Here is a 16,474-nt window from a genome sequence, read left to right on the forward strand (position 1 = left end):
ATGGTGAATTACTTCTAATGCAAGACATATCATCATCAGCTTTGAGTAAGTTGTATATTTATTTCTAAGGCAGATTAAACGTATCTGTGTCTGAATCATTTAAAGGTGGGGTAGGTAAGTTTCAGAAACCGGCTCGAGATACACTTTTTGTTATATTCCATGGAATGCTCTTAACATCCCGATAGCAATGAACATCTTAAGTGCTTTGACAAAAAATCCATAAAAAAATGTTATCTGTAAAATAACTGGATGGCCTACCTGCCTGTCAGCCTTCCATCGGGCACAAACTGATCTCGTGCCCTCATTGGTCATGTGCGCGTTCGTGTGTGTTGGAGGAGGGGCTCTGTAAGGAAGTAGCAGATTTCTTCCGGCTGTGTATTTTCAAATTCTAGCACACTCGAGCTGGTTTCTCCAAAATTACCTACCCCACCTTTAAGCTTATTTTAGGGTTAATATTTGTATTGTGTGCCTCTTCTGTACAATGTTTGCTTAATTTTCAGATAGGTATTTATTTTTCTCATACTGAGAACTTTGGAATTGTATCCACTGCAGACCATGTATATGCACAAAAAGCTACATTATATAACACACTACAGGAAAGGGAAAACCCCCCAAAAGCATGATTGGGCCTCTTTATGTACACTCACAATGTGCATTGTTGGAGGATTCTGGCAGATGCACAACATGTCCTATACTGTATGTAAACAGACATTTCCGTGGCAAATCTAACCATGAGTCAAATGTCCCTAGCCCGAATTCCACCTCAAGTTAAATGCATAATTAGTTTTAATATTCTTCTTAAGAGTCTTTCAAAGGCCTTACAATGATGTTGTGTGCTGTTTTAATATTATTGCTATTATATATCGTCTTACTTGTTGTGTCAACACTGTTTCATTTTACACATAAAGGCCTTTTTTTACTTAGCCAATAATGAACCGGATTATCATTCTGAAACACTCTCCAAAATTCCATATTCTCCAGTGATCAGAACCTGTCCAGTCAGGCGGTGTACTCCAAGCCCCCGCCATCCACCACCAACCATACCGGAGCGGAAGGAGGAAGCAGCCCGGAGGAAGTAGAGGTGCTCCTGTCCAATAAGAAGACGGCTCCCAGACAGCCCTCTTTCCTGCGGGCCCTCATCAAAGCCTTCGGACCCTACTTCCTGATCGGGTCTGCCTTCAAGTTACTGCAGGATGTGGTCACCTTCGTCAACCCTCAGCTGCTCCGGTAGGGAAAACGTCCTTAACACACCATATGTGCACATCTGGGACACCAACAGGCTACCATTGTTCCCACATACTATGTTCAGGGGAGATCTTTGAATGACATGTTTATGGTTTTGCATCCTGGTTAGTTTTTTCCTAAGGTAATATGGTCGCCCTTATGTAAATAGTGTATGTTTATTCATCTTATAATAGACTAGGATGGACATTTTGTGAGAGCATCTGTCCTGTGAAAGCTAGAACTTTACATACAAAGAAGATATAGATCAGTTTATACAACCACATCATTTCCCCGAGCGCATTTTGTTACGGTTATGTTTTGACTATAGATGTGTGGCAGATGCTTTTTGATATCATGCCGGGGTCATGTTACTAGGCTAGTGCTGCAGACCGGACTTTTCTGGAACGACATGGGACTCCTGTTGTAATTCTTCTGAGAGCTCATGATTGGCTGTCCTGCTTTTATAAAATGTGTTCCATGTGTTTCACCTCCATCATTGAATCTATTTGACACAGAAGCAACCAACACATGAACAGAACCATTTTAATGAAGCTTCAGCAACCTGCAATTACCAACTGAAAGAATGAACATAATACTGATGTGTCTCCATGGTCTTGTCAACTTGTGAAGAATGACTAAATGTGGACATATAAGGGAGTTTTTAAAGCTTACATGTTTTGTTTCCAATCAAATCTATTAATAGAAGGACTTTGCTCAAGTTATAATCTCTAACAAACGTTGCAGTTTGATACAGATGATATTTTGTCAGATGAAATGTTTCGCTGCCTGACTGTAATGTCTGTGTTGTCAGCAGGGGTTAGATTCGACCCGGGCTGTCTGAGGCTCGTAAGCCAACGCTCTTAGGTCATTAGCTTCGCACGTCTTACACAATGTATATGTTTAACAATGTGTTTGAGATGGGTGCTCCGTGCACAGAAAGCACGGCTGCATTTCAAATCAAGCGCTCAAAACACCAGCCAGTGTAAGAGATGCTTGGTCAGCTTGAAGGTGTCTCTTCTTGTTTGGTTATGTCAATATGAACTTATAGATAGAAATGCTTATTTAAGTGTATCATATGATTTGTGACAAATTAATAATCATTGTAAAAAATGGTGATCTCAATATAAGTTTCTTTCCACATTTATACAAGTGATGCAAAGGCTTTGATGTTTGAAAAGGTGTATCTGTAAATTAATGAAATTAAATTAGCTTTTTTATATTAACCACCTGACCCCAGAGCCCCCCCCCCCCCCCTTTCGACACACCACAAAAAACAATGTGAATTCAACACCTGCTTGTAAGAACAGTTGTATTTACTGTTGCATGCTAGCAACATATCAAGCAACCAATAGATGGTTTGTTCGTGCCATCTCATGTTGACATTTTGCAGTTCAGAAGACGTGTCTATTTAAAGACCATGGCCAGAACAGAGGGGTTACATAAGAAGCAAACGATATGCCGTTATCAGCACAGCTCATTCCAGATATGTATTATCTTTTGTGTCTTATCTCAAATAATGTCCCTCCTTCTCGCTCTCTCAGAATGCTGATCTCGTTCACCAAACAGAAGGGTGCTCCTGATTGGTGGGGTTACTCGCTGGCCTTCCTCATGTTCTTCACGGCCTTCTTGCAGACGCTCATCCTCCACCATCACTTTCAGTACTGTTTCGTCACTGGCATGAATGTGCGCACAGCTGTCATAGGAGCCATCTACAGGAAGGTATGCAGAAATGTTCACGTTTCATTTCCTGGGGCTTTACCAAAAACAAATGCAACGACTCTTAAACGGCCCTCACAACGTCACTTCTCCCCCTGTTATTGATCTGCAGTCGCTGGTGATAACGAACGCCGCCAAGCGCTCCTCCACGGTGGGAGAGGTGGTCAACCTGATGTCGGTGGACGCACAGAGGTTCATGGACCTCACCACCTTCCTCAACATGCTGTGGTCTGCTCCTCTTCAGATTATGCTGGCCCTTTACTTCCTCTGGCAGGTATGTGCACACACGATGCCTCTGATAGCTGTGCTAGGCATTTCCCTCCATATCCTTTTGCATGACCCTTTCTTTATGGGACACAGTGGACTTTTGCTTTCTCTCTAGTAGTGAATGTTTGACCATGCTTTTAGTTCCTAGGCCACTTAGTCTGATTAAACGGATGTATACCATTGAGATCAGAATAACTGTATTCGTCCCACTGAGGGGACATGTACATTGTTACAAGTAAAGAGCCATAGATAGTTTAATATTCATTAAGAAGCATGCATAACATATTAAAGATAGAAGTAGGAACTACACAATTTACAATTTACAAAACTCACATCTAGTACAGTTAAGAGATAGCAGCCAGGTGATAGCATTACGGGTGGAAGTATATATATTACAGTTATTTACTGATGTATTAAGTTGAATGGTCTATCTAAAGAAGAGCAGCAGGTTATACAAACTAATAATTATGAATATAAACATCTCAGTTCTGACTAATGTTCCAATAAAGTGAAACCTTTTATAAAGACCCAATGTACTAATACGTAAAGATACAGTGGGAAACATTGTACCTACTGTACCAGGGCTGTACGGTGTTTTCCAAACAACAAACCATGGATTATCCCTGAAATAAAGGCTCTACTCTACTACCACTACCACTACCACTACCACTACCACTACCACTACCACTACCACTACCACTACCACTACTACTACTACTACTAAGGGACAGAAAGAGGGCCTTTACATCAGGCAGCGGAGAGGAGCTGAGGATTGTGCAGAGGTAGCTGAGGAGGATCAGAGAGGGGAAGAAGAGGAACAGCTGCAGCAGAGTCTGGAGAGGCCTGAACATCTCTGGCTACAGAGAGCTCGACTCCCAGGTCCAGGCAGGGAGACCGTCAGTGGGCAAACGACCTGAATCATTTCTTCAATAGATCTGATCAGTCGGGTGCCCCTCCCCCTGCCCATCCCCCCCCGCTGCACCCGTTGTCCCATCTGTCTGCACATGGCCCTCCCACTCCTCCCCCGACCCGCGGTGTCTCGATACCGCAGGTCCTTTCTTCCTGCAGCGGTCAGACTCTACATCCATCATGACCCCTGGTGGACCCCCACACTACAACACAGACTACCACTGTTGTGTAATCGCACCAACGTGCAACAATGTAACAAACGAGAGTACGACTCCAATGTTGTGTAATGACACTTTTGCTGTAACAATGTAAATGTCCCCTCTGTGAGACGAATAAAGGTTTTAATACTGCCAAACCCGGCCAACCCTTTCAACGATATAGTTTTAGTGTTATTTTGTTATGATAACTTAAGCACAACCATTCTATTTTACAACATGTTCTGGTACTCTAAACAAAAAAATCCATAGTACTAGATTATTGAAATAATTGATAAATATATACTATTTATCATTTTTATACATAAAATTACTTCCTCACGGAATATAATTTGCATGCAGGATTCATCTGGTTTAGTTCTACTACAGACTTATTTATTTTTATTTTATTTATATATTTATTTGACAGGGTCAGAGTTAGCCAACAGGCTATGTTTCGTCTGTCGTCCCTGAAGTACTCGATGTTCCAATATGAAATGCTATAACACTGACATGGTGATCTTGCATTACCATGGACTGTTTACATGTTCCTTTCCCTTAACTTCTGTTCGTGTTTACTTCCTGTTTGTCTCATTCTGCTGTTCCCGTTATTGTTTACTTCCTGTTTGTCTCATTCTGCTGTTCCCGTTATTGTTTACTTCCTGTTTGTCTCATTCTGTTGATTTCTCTGACATCCAGCGCTCTGTCTTTTAACCTCTTTCCTCGTCTATCTTTTCTTTACTGGCAACAGCTCGGTTGTATTCCATGGTGTTTCGTGATGGATGGAAAACAAATGTTGGTTCTCCACAGCTGACTTTTAAATAACAGGACATCTTTCTGCGGCAACATGAACAACCTCTCATTTGTCCAAGTGATACACAGATGTGCTAAAGAGCCGCGTGCTGTTCCATTGGTTTTTAATGATGTTTGCAGTCATTTATTGACGCTGTTGTTTCTTCAGAACCTGGGTCCCTCCGTGCTGGCCGGGGTTGCTGTGATGATCATGCTGATCCCGTTAAATGCTGTCATCGCCATGAGGACACGAGCCTACCAGGTATGAGCGGAAATAGTATTTGACAAAAAATGTAATTGTTGTCTTTTGACTTTGGAATCAGTGATATTTACAAATTACTTGATTAATTTGCAAAAAGAAATGTGCATTCGAAATAAATAAAAGCCCTAGTATATACCAAGAGCTACTTTAATTGTTTTATTCTTTTTTATTTGCATTTTAAGAAATGAAATGGTTAAACGACATACATGACGGAATGGCATACTGATAAAGCTAGAGTAAATGAATACAATCCACAAATCAGAAACAGTTTAAAGTCATCTGTAGTCTAAAGTAGTTTTGTGTCGTCGTTCTCGTCTTCCCCCCCTCTTCCTCCTCCTCTTCCTCTCTCCCAGGTGGAGCAGATGCAGTACAAGGACTCTCGTATCAAGCTGATGAACGAGATCCTGAACGGCATCAAAGTGCTGAAGCTGTACGCCTGGGAGAACTCCTTCAAAGAGAAGGTCCTGAACATCCGTCAGAAGGAGCTCAACGTGCTGCGGAAGACTGCCTACCTGGGAGCGCTGTCCACCATGGCCTGGACCAGCGCCCCCTTCCTGGTAGGCTCTGCTCACATGGAGGCTGGCTGTCTTCTAAACTGCTTTTTGAATCTTCATATTCACGAATGAAGCATAAGGAGCAGAATTGTGTTGTTTCCTTTTGATCAGATTCCTTGTTAAAGCGTACCTTCTGATTGTTGCACATGCATCGTGACATTAAGCCAAACGCACAATGTTTGTGTTTGTTTGGCAACGGAGCAATGGGGAAGATACAAAACAAATGGTGCTTATAAACCTTGTTTTGTTCCTGATGATGCTACATGACATCACAACAAAGCTTTGATGGAATCAACAGGAAGTGGCTAGATAACTAACTAAGAGAGTCAGCGAACATTTACTTACGTTTCACGTACTAAAATGTACTGTTTGAAAAGAAACCTGAATAATTACAGTTGATAAAGAAGATGCTCTAACAGCAAAAGGATATCAAAGATGAAGATGTATTCAGTGTTTCGATCAGGAGATCTCTGCGGATCATTTGACTTTGAAAAAACCTCTTAGCAAATAACGATGAATGTGAGAAGCTGTCTGCAGTGGCAGAGATGGTGATGAGGCAACAACTCCCACGATGCCATTAAAGTCCTTCACAATCTTTTGTTATTGTTTTGATAGAGACCCGTAGTGGCAGGACATTGCATCAGCTGGCTTCGGTTACACGGGAGACTAAATGCAGAATACTTGTGGTGGAACCGTTGCCATGTTACATTTGAACATCTTGAACGTCTAGTAGCATTTACACAACATGAGCAGCAAGGATGGTTGAATAATCTTTCGACTGCCCCCCCCTCCACCCTCCACCAGAGGCGTCTCGGGAATCATTGACTGCACAGAGGCTGCTGCACACGCTCCAGTGCACACGCCATAGCAACATTACACACCACTTTTCACCGGCTGATTGCCTGCTTACCAAACCAAATCCTCACGATTATATGAAACTCGTTGCCATGCCACTGTTCCCATAAACACACAGCCAGTGTGTATCCGTCTTTATAAACTGAATCTCTGTAGCTGTTGATAGTGAGGTCATTGCTGAGTCACCGGTTGAATGAGATTAACGTGCGAGTGTGTGTAGCATCACAGCACTGACTGCTACAGTAAATGATGGGTCTGTTTGCCCATGTGCTTTGCAGGTTGCTTTGACAACGTTTGCCGTGTACGTGTCTATTGACGAGAACAACATCCTGGACGCAGAGAAGGCCTTCGTGTCGCTCTCGCTCTTCAACATCCTCCGGTTCCCTCTCAACATGCTTCCCCAAGTCATCAGCAGCATGGTGCAGGTGGGAACTGGTTTCCTTTTCTCTGTTCATTGTGTTTACCTATCTTCTTTGGGTGTGTGATTTCATGTTGTGTGCGTTCATCATGCAGGCCAGCGTCTCACTGAAGCGAATAGAATCTTTCCTGAGTCATGAAGAGCTGGACCCAAATTCAGTAGACAGGAAGCACACAGCCGCAGGTGATTAAACACTCCTACCCCTTTCACAGACCTTAAATCAACATGTGGGTTCTGTTTTCCCTTCCTCGCCATACTTTGATTATGTTTGCACATCTGATGTCGTTGCGCATGCTTTTAACTCACAGAAGACCTTTAGAAAATGTGGCTTGTCATCATTTTGAATCTCTTGTCTGAACTCAATAGCGCCTTAAGGTTCAAGGAGTTTCTCAAAGACACTGCTTCCAACGCATCCCTTTCGCACAGTGAGCTTGAAGAGCTTTTGGATGACTAACACTTAAAAATGCCGTTTGTACTTCCAACGGGTGGAAAGTAACTAAGTACATTTACTCAAGTTTTGTACTTTACTTGAGTACTTACATTTATAGATAGTACATACTTCTACTTCTCTACATTTCAGAGACAAATATTCTTATTTTTACTCCACTACATTTATTATATTATACTCAGTTACTTTGTACATCTACAAACACCTGAAATGCTAATATGATTTAAAGTGTGTTTTTCTCTTTCCTTTAGTGTGTTATCTAGATTGTTGGTGAATTGGTCTGCAAGGGTTAAAATCCCAAAGTCCTCCCCCGTCTGAAACACGTCCATTGGACTCCTTTTTTTACTTCCGCAACACTGTAAAGTCACTATTTAAATCTCGCGCTTCTATTGGCTAGCGCTCCGACACATTGTACATGATAGGCTAAGGGGTGGGACATCTCTAAGTGGTTGCCCATCACATCAGTGCCGACCTGCTAACCAATCAGAGCAGACTGGGCTCTGGTTTCAGACAGAGGGTGAGAAGTGGTGCTGCAGCACAGGCAGTATGAGAAAAGTAAAGGGCTTTTTGAACATTAAAGCATGGAGACATGTCAGACTAGAGTCACAAAATACAAATATGAACCTGAACATATGTCCTCTTTAAAGCAGCGGTACAAATAATCTTCATCATCATTGTTAATAAAAACGCTGAGGTGAGCCCATTAACACCTTCCTCTGGAGTTGGGAATCACCAGCTGTAAACTTCACCCAAAAAGCAAGCTCATTTCAAATAGAGTTTGTGGGTGTTTGGGTGTGGGGGTGTAAATGACTGTAAATAAAACATGGCAGATGTAGCTAATCATATTTTTTTTTATTAGACCAGCTGCTGTATACTGTACTCTGTTTAAATATACACAATGTTAAACATTAATATTGTACATTTCCCAGTCGACCATCTTGCTCTTCAAGATTTGACAGAAGAGGTTTCCAATTTCCAAACCGTGATAAATTATCTGAATTTACAATACCTCCAAAAAAAGCAAAAACAATACTTTTTTTCCCATAAACCAAAATCAGCTGTATTTCATCAATAAGCAAGCAGACACATCTGGTGTGTTTACGTCTCACAGGCTCGAGGGCACGGGATCAAACTGAGCCAGCAAATATCCTCCGCTATATCTTGTCAGAGAATATGAACCTGAAAATGAGCACAATAATGCAGTACTAATCTACACAGTATTTCAAGTATCTACATTTGATCTGCACTAACGACTACAATACTAAAATGCTCTTACATGTATAAAAAAACACGATATTACAAATATGATAATAATAGAATACTGTGAAAGATCCATTCTGCATAGTGGGTGCTTTTGATACTTCAAGTACATTTAACCCAGTGGTTCTCAAACTTGTTCTGTCATTCCCCACTTTGAACAGGTGGGACTTTTCAAGCCCCACCTGTTCCTCATCGCTCCAATAAAATGGTAGGCCAAGCTTAAAATTGTCAAATGTATCGTTCTATAACAGGGGTCTCCAACCTTTTTTAGGATGAGAGCTACTTTCAAAAAATAAAACAAGTCGAGGGCTACTTTTACTCCTCTTTTTTTGTTTTTTTGCAGTGTATATATTTAGCACATTTGAACATTATGATATGCTTACCTTTAACCTTTGTGTGCTGTTTGGTTCTGTGGGACCCGTTTTCAGTGTTTACTAAAATAAAATGTATGCAATTTAATTATTTTAACCTGCTTTATTTGGTGGTGGACCTCACCTCCTCTAGGGGGGTCCGGGGGCATGCACCCCCAGGAAGATATTTTTTTAAATGTTGAAGTTAAAAGCATCAATCTGGTGCACTTTAAGCACAAAATGAATTTATGGATACAGCTCTCAACACTCATATGAAAGGGAGCTGTATACTTATAATCCAAACATCTTTAGAATATGATCACAACCAATAACAAATCATTTAAACTTGTTTATTCTTATCTTATGTTACCAGTTAGCATTCTTTCTTTTTATTTATGCATATTTTACTAATCACTCCCCTTTTAAACTGTTTACTGTCCTATAGTACACATTGGAACGATTTCTTACTTTATTTTTTACACCTAGGCTATATTAAATAGATAAAGGTGTGCTCTCTCTGTCTCGCTCGCTCGCTCACAGAGGCTGTGTGCTCCTCGGTGGCGATGACGGCTTGCGTTAAAAATTAATAATAAACATAGGCCTATTTGTAAAGAACACAAACGGTATTTCGAAAAGTGTCACGGTTAAACTCCTTATGAAGTGGTGGTGGTGGTGGTGGTGGTGGTGGTGGTGTGTGGTGTGTGTGTGTGTGTAAATGATTTTGGTTTCAGTTGTGTGTGTGTGTGTAAATGATTTTGGTTTCAGTTGTGTGTGTGTGAGCAGGCTCGGATTGGCCATCGGGAGATTCGAGACTTTTCCCGGTGGGCCGCTGGCTCTGACATAGGTGGGCCGTGGATTTTCACTGCGCCGGTACCGCACCCGCCGTTGCGCGGATCCGGCGCTGTGAAAGTCCACCGCCGTTGCAAGTCCACCGCCGTTGCAAGTCCACCGCCGTTGCAAGTCTCCGGCTGTAACAGTCCACTAACGCCCGCGACCCACCTATCACATATTTTACCACACTTTGAGGAACGCTGATTTAGCTGATAATACCTGTTTACCTCATTTAATTCTGAAATGTGACATTGTGCAGAATGAGTACTTTTTGTACTTAAACTATATTCAAATGCTAACATTTTTCTTCTTCAACTTAACTCAAATTTTGAAATCAGGAATTTTGCTTGTTGTTTAGTATCATAATATTTGTACTTTTAACTTGTAAAGGATGCGAGTACTTCTTCGTCACTGGCCCTGCCTGAATAAATCAAGCTGACATCAATTTCAAAAGATATTGACAAAGATGTTTCCACTTTTCTTGCTCCACAGACTTTGCAGTGACAGTTGTCAATGGGAAATTCAGCTGGGCTAAAGACGACCCTCCTGTCCTGCACAAGTAGGTCTTGAATATTTGTGTCATGTTGCTGTGTTGTCATACCTGTGGCTAACTCCTGTGAATGTTCTGTGTGTTTGTAGCATTAACGTGATGGTGCCTCAGGGCTCCCTGCTGGCGGTGGTGGGCCATGTCGGCTGTGGGAAGTCCTCCCTGCTCTCTGCGCTGCTGGGGGAGGTGGAGAAACTGGAGGGAGAGGTCTCAATCCGGGTAAGACTTAAGTACACCTTCTAAAAAAACAAAACAAGCTTATTTTTCTTTCTTTCTTTCCTTCCCTAAAGCTGCACTAACTTGTTTTTATGTTAATAATAGACCATTCTGTATTTTCTCTGATCATTTTATATTGTCTATTCTTTAGATACTCTAATAATATATATATATATACTAACCTTTTAAGGTACTGACTCAAGACACGTATTAACATATATTTCAATTCCTCACATTCAAAAGTAACCACAAGCCCTGAGGCTCAATAAATAACACAATAAGCTTTTGGGGATTTATCTGAACCAAAAATGAAAAACAACAAGCAAGGCTCTTCCTCCCTGCTTCCAGAATGTAAGCTAAGCCAATCGCTGCTGGTTAACATGCTAAACACATCTCAATGTGGGATGATCAAAGTATATTTGATCCAATCTATTGTTGTGTAATTGAACAGTGATGACCCAATATAGAATGATCACCTCACTCAACTCAACCCTTTGTTTATTCACACCAACTTTAGATTCGTTGCTGAATTTCATAATACATTTCTTTTTTTATTAAGTAACGTTTTATTACACGTTATGTGAGAGTGCCGCGCTCTGTTATCCATTGGCACCAGGTGCACACTTATCACAACAGATGGAATAAAGAGGGGAATCAATCAGTCACACTTTATTAATAAAGCACTGTTTGCACAACTAACATACAAGTGGGTCAGAGGGTTCACAAGTCATTGCACATGTTATGAACAAAACAAACTAAACACAACAACTAATCTCTCTGAGAGGCTTACTTATTATTAAACACCTGTTCTAATACAATGACTTACTCATTTCCGTTACTGTGTCTTTCAGTGGATCATAGTAAGTGTTTCGCCTAGTTACGGTAGTAGAAACACTGATTATATTAATATTACATTTTGGGAATGTTCCCTCTTGTGGAGACTTTGATTAGAAATTGACATCACTCTGTCTGCCTGCTTCATATGAGACTTTAACCAGCAGCGATTAGCTTAGCATAAATACTGGAAGCAGGAAGGAAGAGCCTTGCTTGTTGTTTTTTCATTTTTGGTTCAGATAAATTCCCAAAAGCTTATTGTGTTATTGATTGAGCTTAAGGGCTTGTGGTCACTAAGTGAGGAATTGAAATAGATGGTAATACGTGTCTTGAGTCAGCACATCAAAAGGTGAGCATAAGATATACTTTAGATACTGTTAATTCTTGGGACAAAATACTTGTTAAAGGCTACTAACTACCAGTGTGTGGGCTCTCCTCTCCTCAGGGCTCAGTAGCATATGTCCCGCAGCAGGCCTGGATCCAGAACGCCACGCTGCGGGACAACATCCTGTTCGGGAAAGACTACAATGAGCCAAAGTACCGCTGCGTTCTGGAAGCTTGTGCCTTAACTCCTGACCTGGAAGTGCTTCCTGGAGGGGATATGACCGAGATAGGAGAGAAGGTACAAAGAGAAAAACACTTCGCTTTCCATTCTTTTACTGAAAAACACTTTAATTTTCCATTCTCTTTCTAAAGAACACTTTAATTTTCCATTCTCTTTCTAAAGAACACTTTAATTTTCCATTCTCTTTCTAAAGAACACTTTAATTTTCCATTCTCTTTCTAAAGAACACTTTAATTTTCCATTCTCTTTCTAAAGAACACTTTAATTTTCCATTCTCTTTCTAAAGAACACTTTAATTTTCCATTCTCTTTCTAAAGAACACTTTAATTTTCCATTCTCTTTCTAAAGAACACTTTCAGTTTCCATTCTCTTACTAACAAAACCCACTCTTTGTTCCTGTTTTCTGGTGTGGGCTTTGGTCATGGTTTCTGATGTTTTCGACATTAAAGAGAAAAACCTTTTGAAATGGATTCGTCATCGTGAAAGAAGACGGAGACTTCCATAACAAGTCTCCGTCTGACTCGTGTGAAGTATCCAGAACACACATTTAGGTGTTTTATTTTTCATTGTTAACTGATTTATAGAACATTTTATTTTGTTAAACCTGGTGGAAATTGTTTTTTGTGACAGTTTTTTATGATTATGGAGTGATATAGAGAGATATCAAACATTTCCTCATTGGCCTAATCCAATGTTTTCTATTCCATATGCAAATAAGCACACATTTTAGTTTGCATATTTAAACATATTCATTGAAAAAGAAAAACGTAATTATTTGTAAGTTAATGTATTTCAAATGTTTCACCTGATTTGTAGAACATTGTATTCCTAACAACAACAAAATGGAGTTTTCTATTAAAGTATTTCTGTTTATGGTGCAAGTACAGTAGAGCAGGGGTGTCCAAACTACGGCCCGGTGGCCAAATGTGTTCCGTGGTAAATGTTGTATTAGCCCGCAGCAAATTCAAAAAGTATAATGGAATATGGCCCAAACATGAAACTTGTGCTTTTCTTATATTGTACAAATATATTACACAGTATTCATGTGTTAATGAGCCCCATTTTCAAATACATTTGGTAAATTAAAGCTGCCAACACTTTTTGTAACAAAATATATGGAACCCTCTGGAAAGCTGGGATGCAGGCTCCACTTGCATTTTTAAACATAATAATTGAGTAACTCCTGTACAAATAAGAAAAAGTGTTTCCTTAATGAGTGACGTGTCTGTGTCCTGCAGGGCATCAACCTGTCGGGGGGGGCAGCGGCAGAGGGTGAGTCTGGCCCGGGCTGTGTACAGCGACACTGACGTCTACCTGCTGGACGACCCGCTGTCCGCTGTGGACGCACACGTAGCCAAACACATCTTTGACAACCTCATCGGCCCAGAGGGGTGTCTGAAGGGCAAGGTGGGAGAGCCTGGTCTTTCCATTAGTTTGTAATTTAAAAAGTCCAGAATCGCCATTTTAAACTGTGCGTCAGCCTACATTACTGAGGCTGACGCTGCTCAACTTGTCGGACCCCAGGAAGAGCCCCGCTAATGGGGATCCTTAATAAACATAAACATAACTGTGTCATAACTTAATCATTAATATCTTCATTACAACTGCTGTATTGCTGTTTTAATAACTTTTAAATGTTATTTTATCTTGTTCTAATAACTTTTAAATTCTATTTTTATCATGTTTTATCACCACTGTAAAGCGTCTTTGAGCACCTGGAAAAGCGCTTTGAAATGCAATGTATTATTATTATTATTATTAACTGAATAGATTTGTATCAGTTTATTTTTATTTTATTACATTTTTACACTACTCTTACCTATTTTTTTATTCTATTTTATAAAATGTTATCTTTGAATGTTTTCTCTTGTAAAAAGAAACAATGTGCCAATGCTTGTCTGTAGTTTTGTAATATATGTGTTTTTATTAAATGACAATGTTTTTTTTTCTTGTTAACTCCAGACACGTATTCTGGTGACACACGGCATCAGCTTCCTGCCTCAGGTGGATAACATCATTGTGATTGTGGAGGGCCGCGTGTCAGAGATGGGCTCCTACCAGGAGCTGCTCAAACAGAACGGGGCCTTCGCAGAGTTCCTCAGGAACTACTCCACGGAGGACTTCGTGGAGGAGGAAGAGCCAGCTGGTAGACCATCACTTACTTCTATTATTTACCTCATTTTGCATATTTTCTGCTTGAGCTGTATAACATACTGCTTAATTGCTTCACAGAGGAGATCATTCAGGATGAAGAACTGTTCCCTGACGACGCCCTTAGCAACCACGCAGACATGGTGGACAATGAGCCGGTGGTCAATGAAACCAAGCGGAATTTTATAAGGTAGAGAAATACTATTGTTTCCTTCCTTTGCCTTTTCTCTCATAAAAACTTTAATGATTCATTTTAGACATATTATGGAATGCTTTTCTAGTGGATGTTTTGAATGTGGCTTTTTCTAATGAAATGCCATACATGGGAATAATATGTTGTCCCTTTACAGACAGATCAGCATCATATCAGCAGAGGGAGAAAACCAGAGGGGCCGCTCAGTGAAGAGACACAACTGCAGCCAGAAGAAACATGGGGAGCAACAAGAGAAGAAGAAACCAAACGAGCTCCAGAAACTCATCCATGCAGAGACCGCGGAAACAGGCAGAGTCAGTCTTTAATCGTTCATTTCTATCCTCAGATGTACAGTGAGCCTTTTGGGGGGTTTTCTGAGGCCTCTTGTTTTTTTACTTTAAAATTATATAATGTTTTCTTTCATCATATCCTGAGATGCTCTTCAGCCCTATCCTATTGCAACGTTTAGTTTCTTTCCCAGGGCCATATGTGCACTTAACACTAGGGTTGGGTATCGTTTGAATTTCCACGATTCCGATTCCGATTCCGATTCTACTTTTCGATTCCGGTTCTTAACGGTTCTCGATTCCGATTCTTTGAGGGGCAGGGTAAAAAAATGATACATGCTTCTTCCACCAAAAAAATTACATTTATTCGAGAAACTTTTACACAGGTTAGTTTAAAGTAATATTCACATTAATCAGTCTGTTTATATTCACTGCTATGTAACTTTAACCTGAGAACCACTGAAGCTACAACAGTGCAACACTCTTTTAAAAACAGTTCTTGTTGAGAAAAACAAGCATATCTGCCTTCTCAGGCATAACGGGAAGAAATGTTTGAACATTTTGAAGTAAAATGCTTCAATCTGGTGCACACGCAGAATTACTAGAGACTAGATCTAGGGGGTACAACTCTAAACACCCATATGAAAAAGATCGGTTTACATTTTAATAATTAAATAACAAATAGCCTACATGTAATGCATTTTATTTTTGTTGTTCATTCATATCTTATTTTACTATTTTATTTATGCATATTTTCTTATCTCTCCAGTTTAAAACGATATGTCTGGTTTACTGTCCTATAGTATACATTGGAATGATTTCAAACCTGTTTTATCCCAATAATTATAAAAGAGTGCCTTGGAAATATGTGTTTACATAAATTGTGATCAAAACGTTTGAGACCCACTGAGATAACTTAGACTAAAGTGAACTATCTAAACCCACAGAGTCCTTTACCTCACTGAGCTGAAGTTATCAGCCTCTCAGTCTGACTGGAGAGGACTCTCCCTCCACATCATGTAGAAACATCTTCTTCCGTAAGAGCAGCTAGCACCAGATGCTAATAACAACAGCGCCGGTTCCAGTGCACCCTCCCTTTCTCCCTCGCTCACGCGCACTTTGGCTGTGAGCTGCGGTTGCCAGATAAGCCAACATCCCCCATTTTCATCAATTGCAGCGCCCATCGTACAGGGCAAATGAAAAGTGTAACCGGGGTGAAAAGGGTGTTACATTTACTTAATTATGAATGTTGTTACATCAAGGCCGAAAATTAGGATGAGCACCAACGGTCAAAACATTTATTTTTTCTCCCAGAGCTGTCAGCGCAGCGCCTCCACAGATCTGGCGCCCTAGGCGAACATTTATAATGCCAGTGCGACGGGCCGGCCCTGGTCTCAGGTTACACTGTAGGAAATGTAGATACAACGCTACATTTCCCGCAGGCATGCAGTAGGCTACGGAGAGCGGCGAGAAACATTTCCTCAGGAATCGAAAAGCGGAACCGAAATTCACATTTCTAAATGATACCGTTGGAATCGAAATGTTGGAACCGGTTCCGAACCGGAACCGGTTCTCGGTACCCAACCCTACTTAACACTGCT

At 40.6% G+C, this 16,474-nt stretch overlaps 1 protein-coding gene across 1 annotated transcript in view; it reads left to right on the top strand.

The window, feature by feature from the left end:
- The window catches only part of abcc3 (ATP-binding cassette, sub-family C (CFTR/MRP), member 3), a 105,057-nt gene that overhangs the window by 65,364 nt on the left and 23,219 nt on the right, over positions 1 to 16,474 (top strand). The window contains 15 exon segments of the mRNA XM_071206830.1: positions 982 to 1,227; positions 2,766 to 2,943; positions 3,053 to 3,214; positions 5,272 to 5,364; positions 5,718 to 5,921; positions 7,052 to 7,198; positions 7,287 to 7,374; positions 10,573 to 10,639; positions 10,720 to 10,846; positions 12,123 to 12,299; positions 13,481 to 13,495; positions 13,497 to 13,649; positions 14,205 to 14,388; positions 14,475 to 14,583; positions 14,744 to 14,900. Of these exon segments, the coding sequence (XP_071062931.1) occupies positions 982 to 1,227; positions 2,766 to 2,943; positions 3,053 to 3,214; positions 5,272 to 5,364; positions 5,718 to 5,921; positions 7,052 to 7,198; positions 7,287 to 7,374; positions 10,573 to 10,639; positions 10,720 to 10,846; positions 12,123 to 12,299; positions 13,481 to 13,495; positions 13,497 to 13,649; positions 14,205 to 14,388; positions 14,475 to 14,583; positions 14,744 to 14,900 (2,107 nt within the window).

This window comes from Pseudochaenichthys georgianus, chromosome 19, assembly GCF_902827115.2.
Source record: "Pseudochaenichthys georgianus chromosome 19, fPseGeo1.2, whole genome shotgun sequence".
NCBI lineage: Eukaryota > Metazoa > Chordata > Actinopteri > Perciformes > Channichthyidae > Pseudochaenichthys > Pseudochaenichthys georgianus.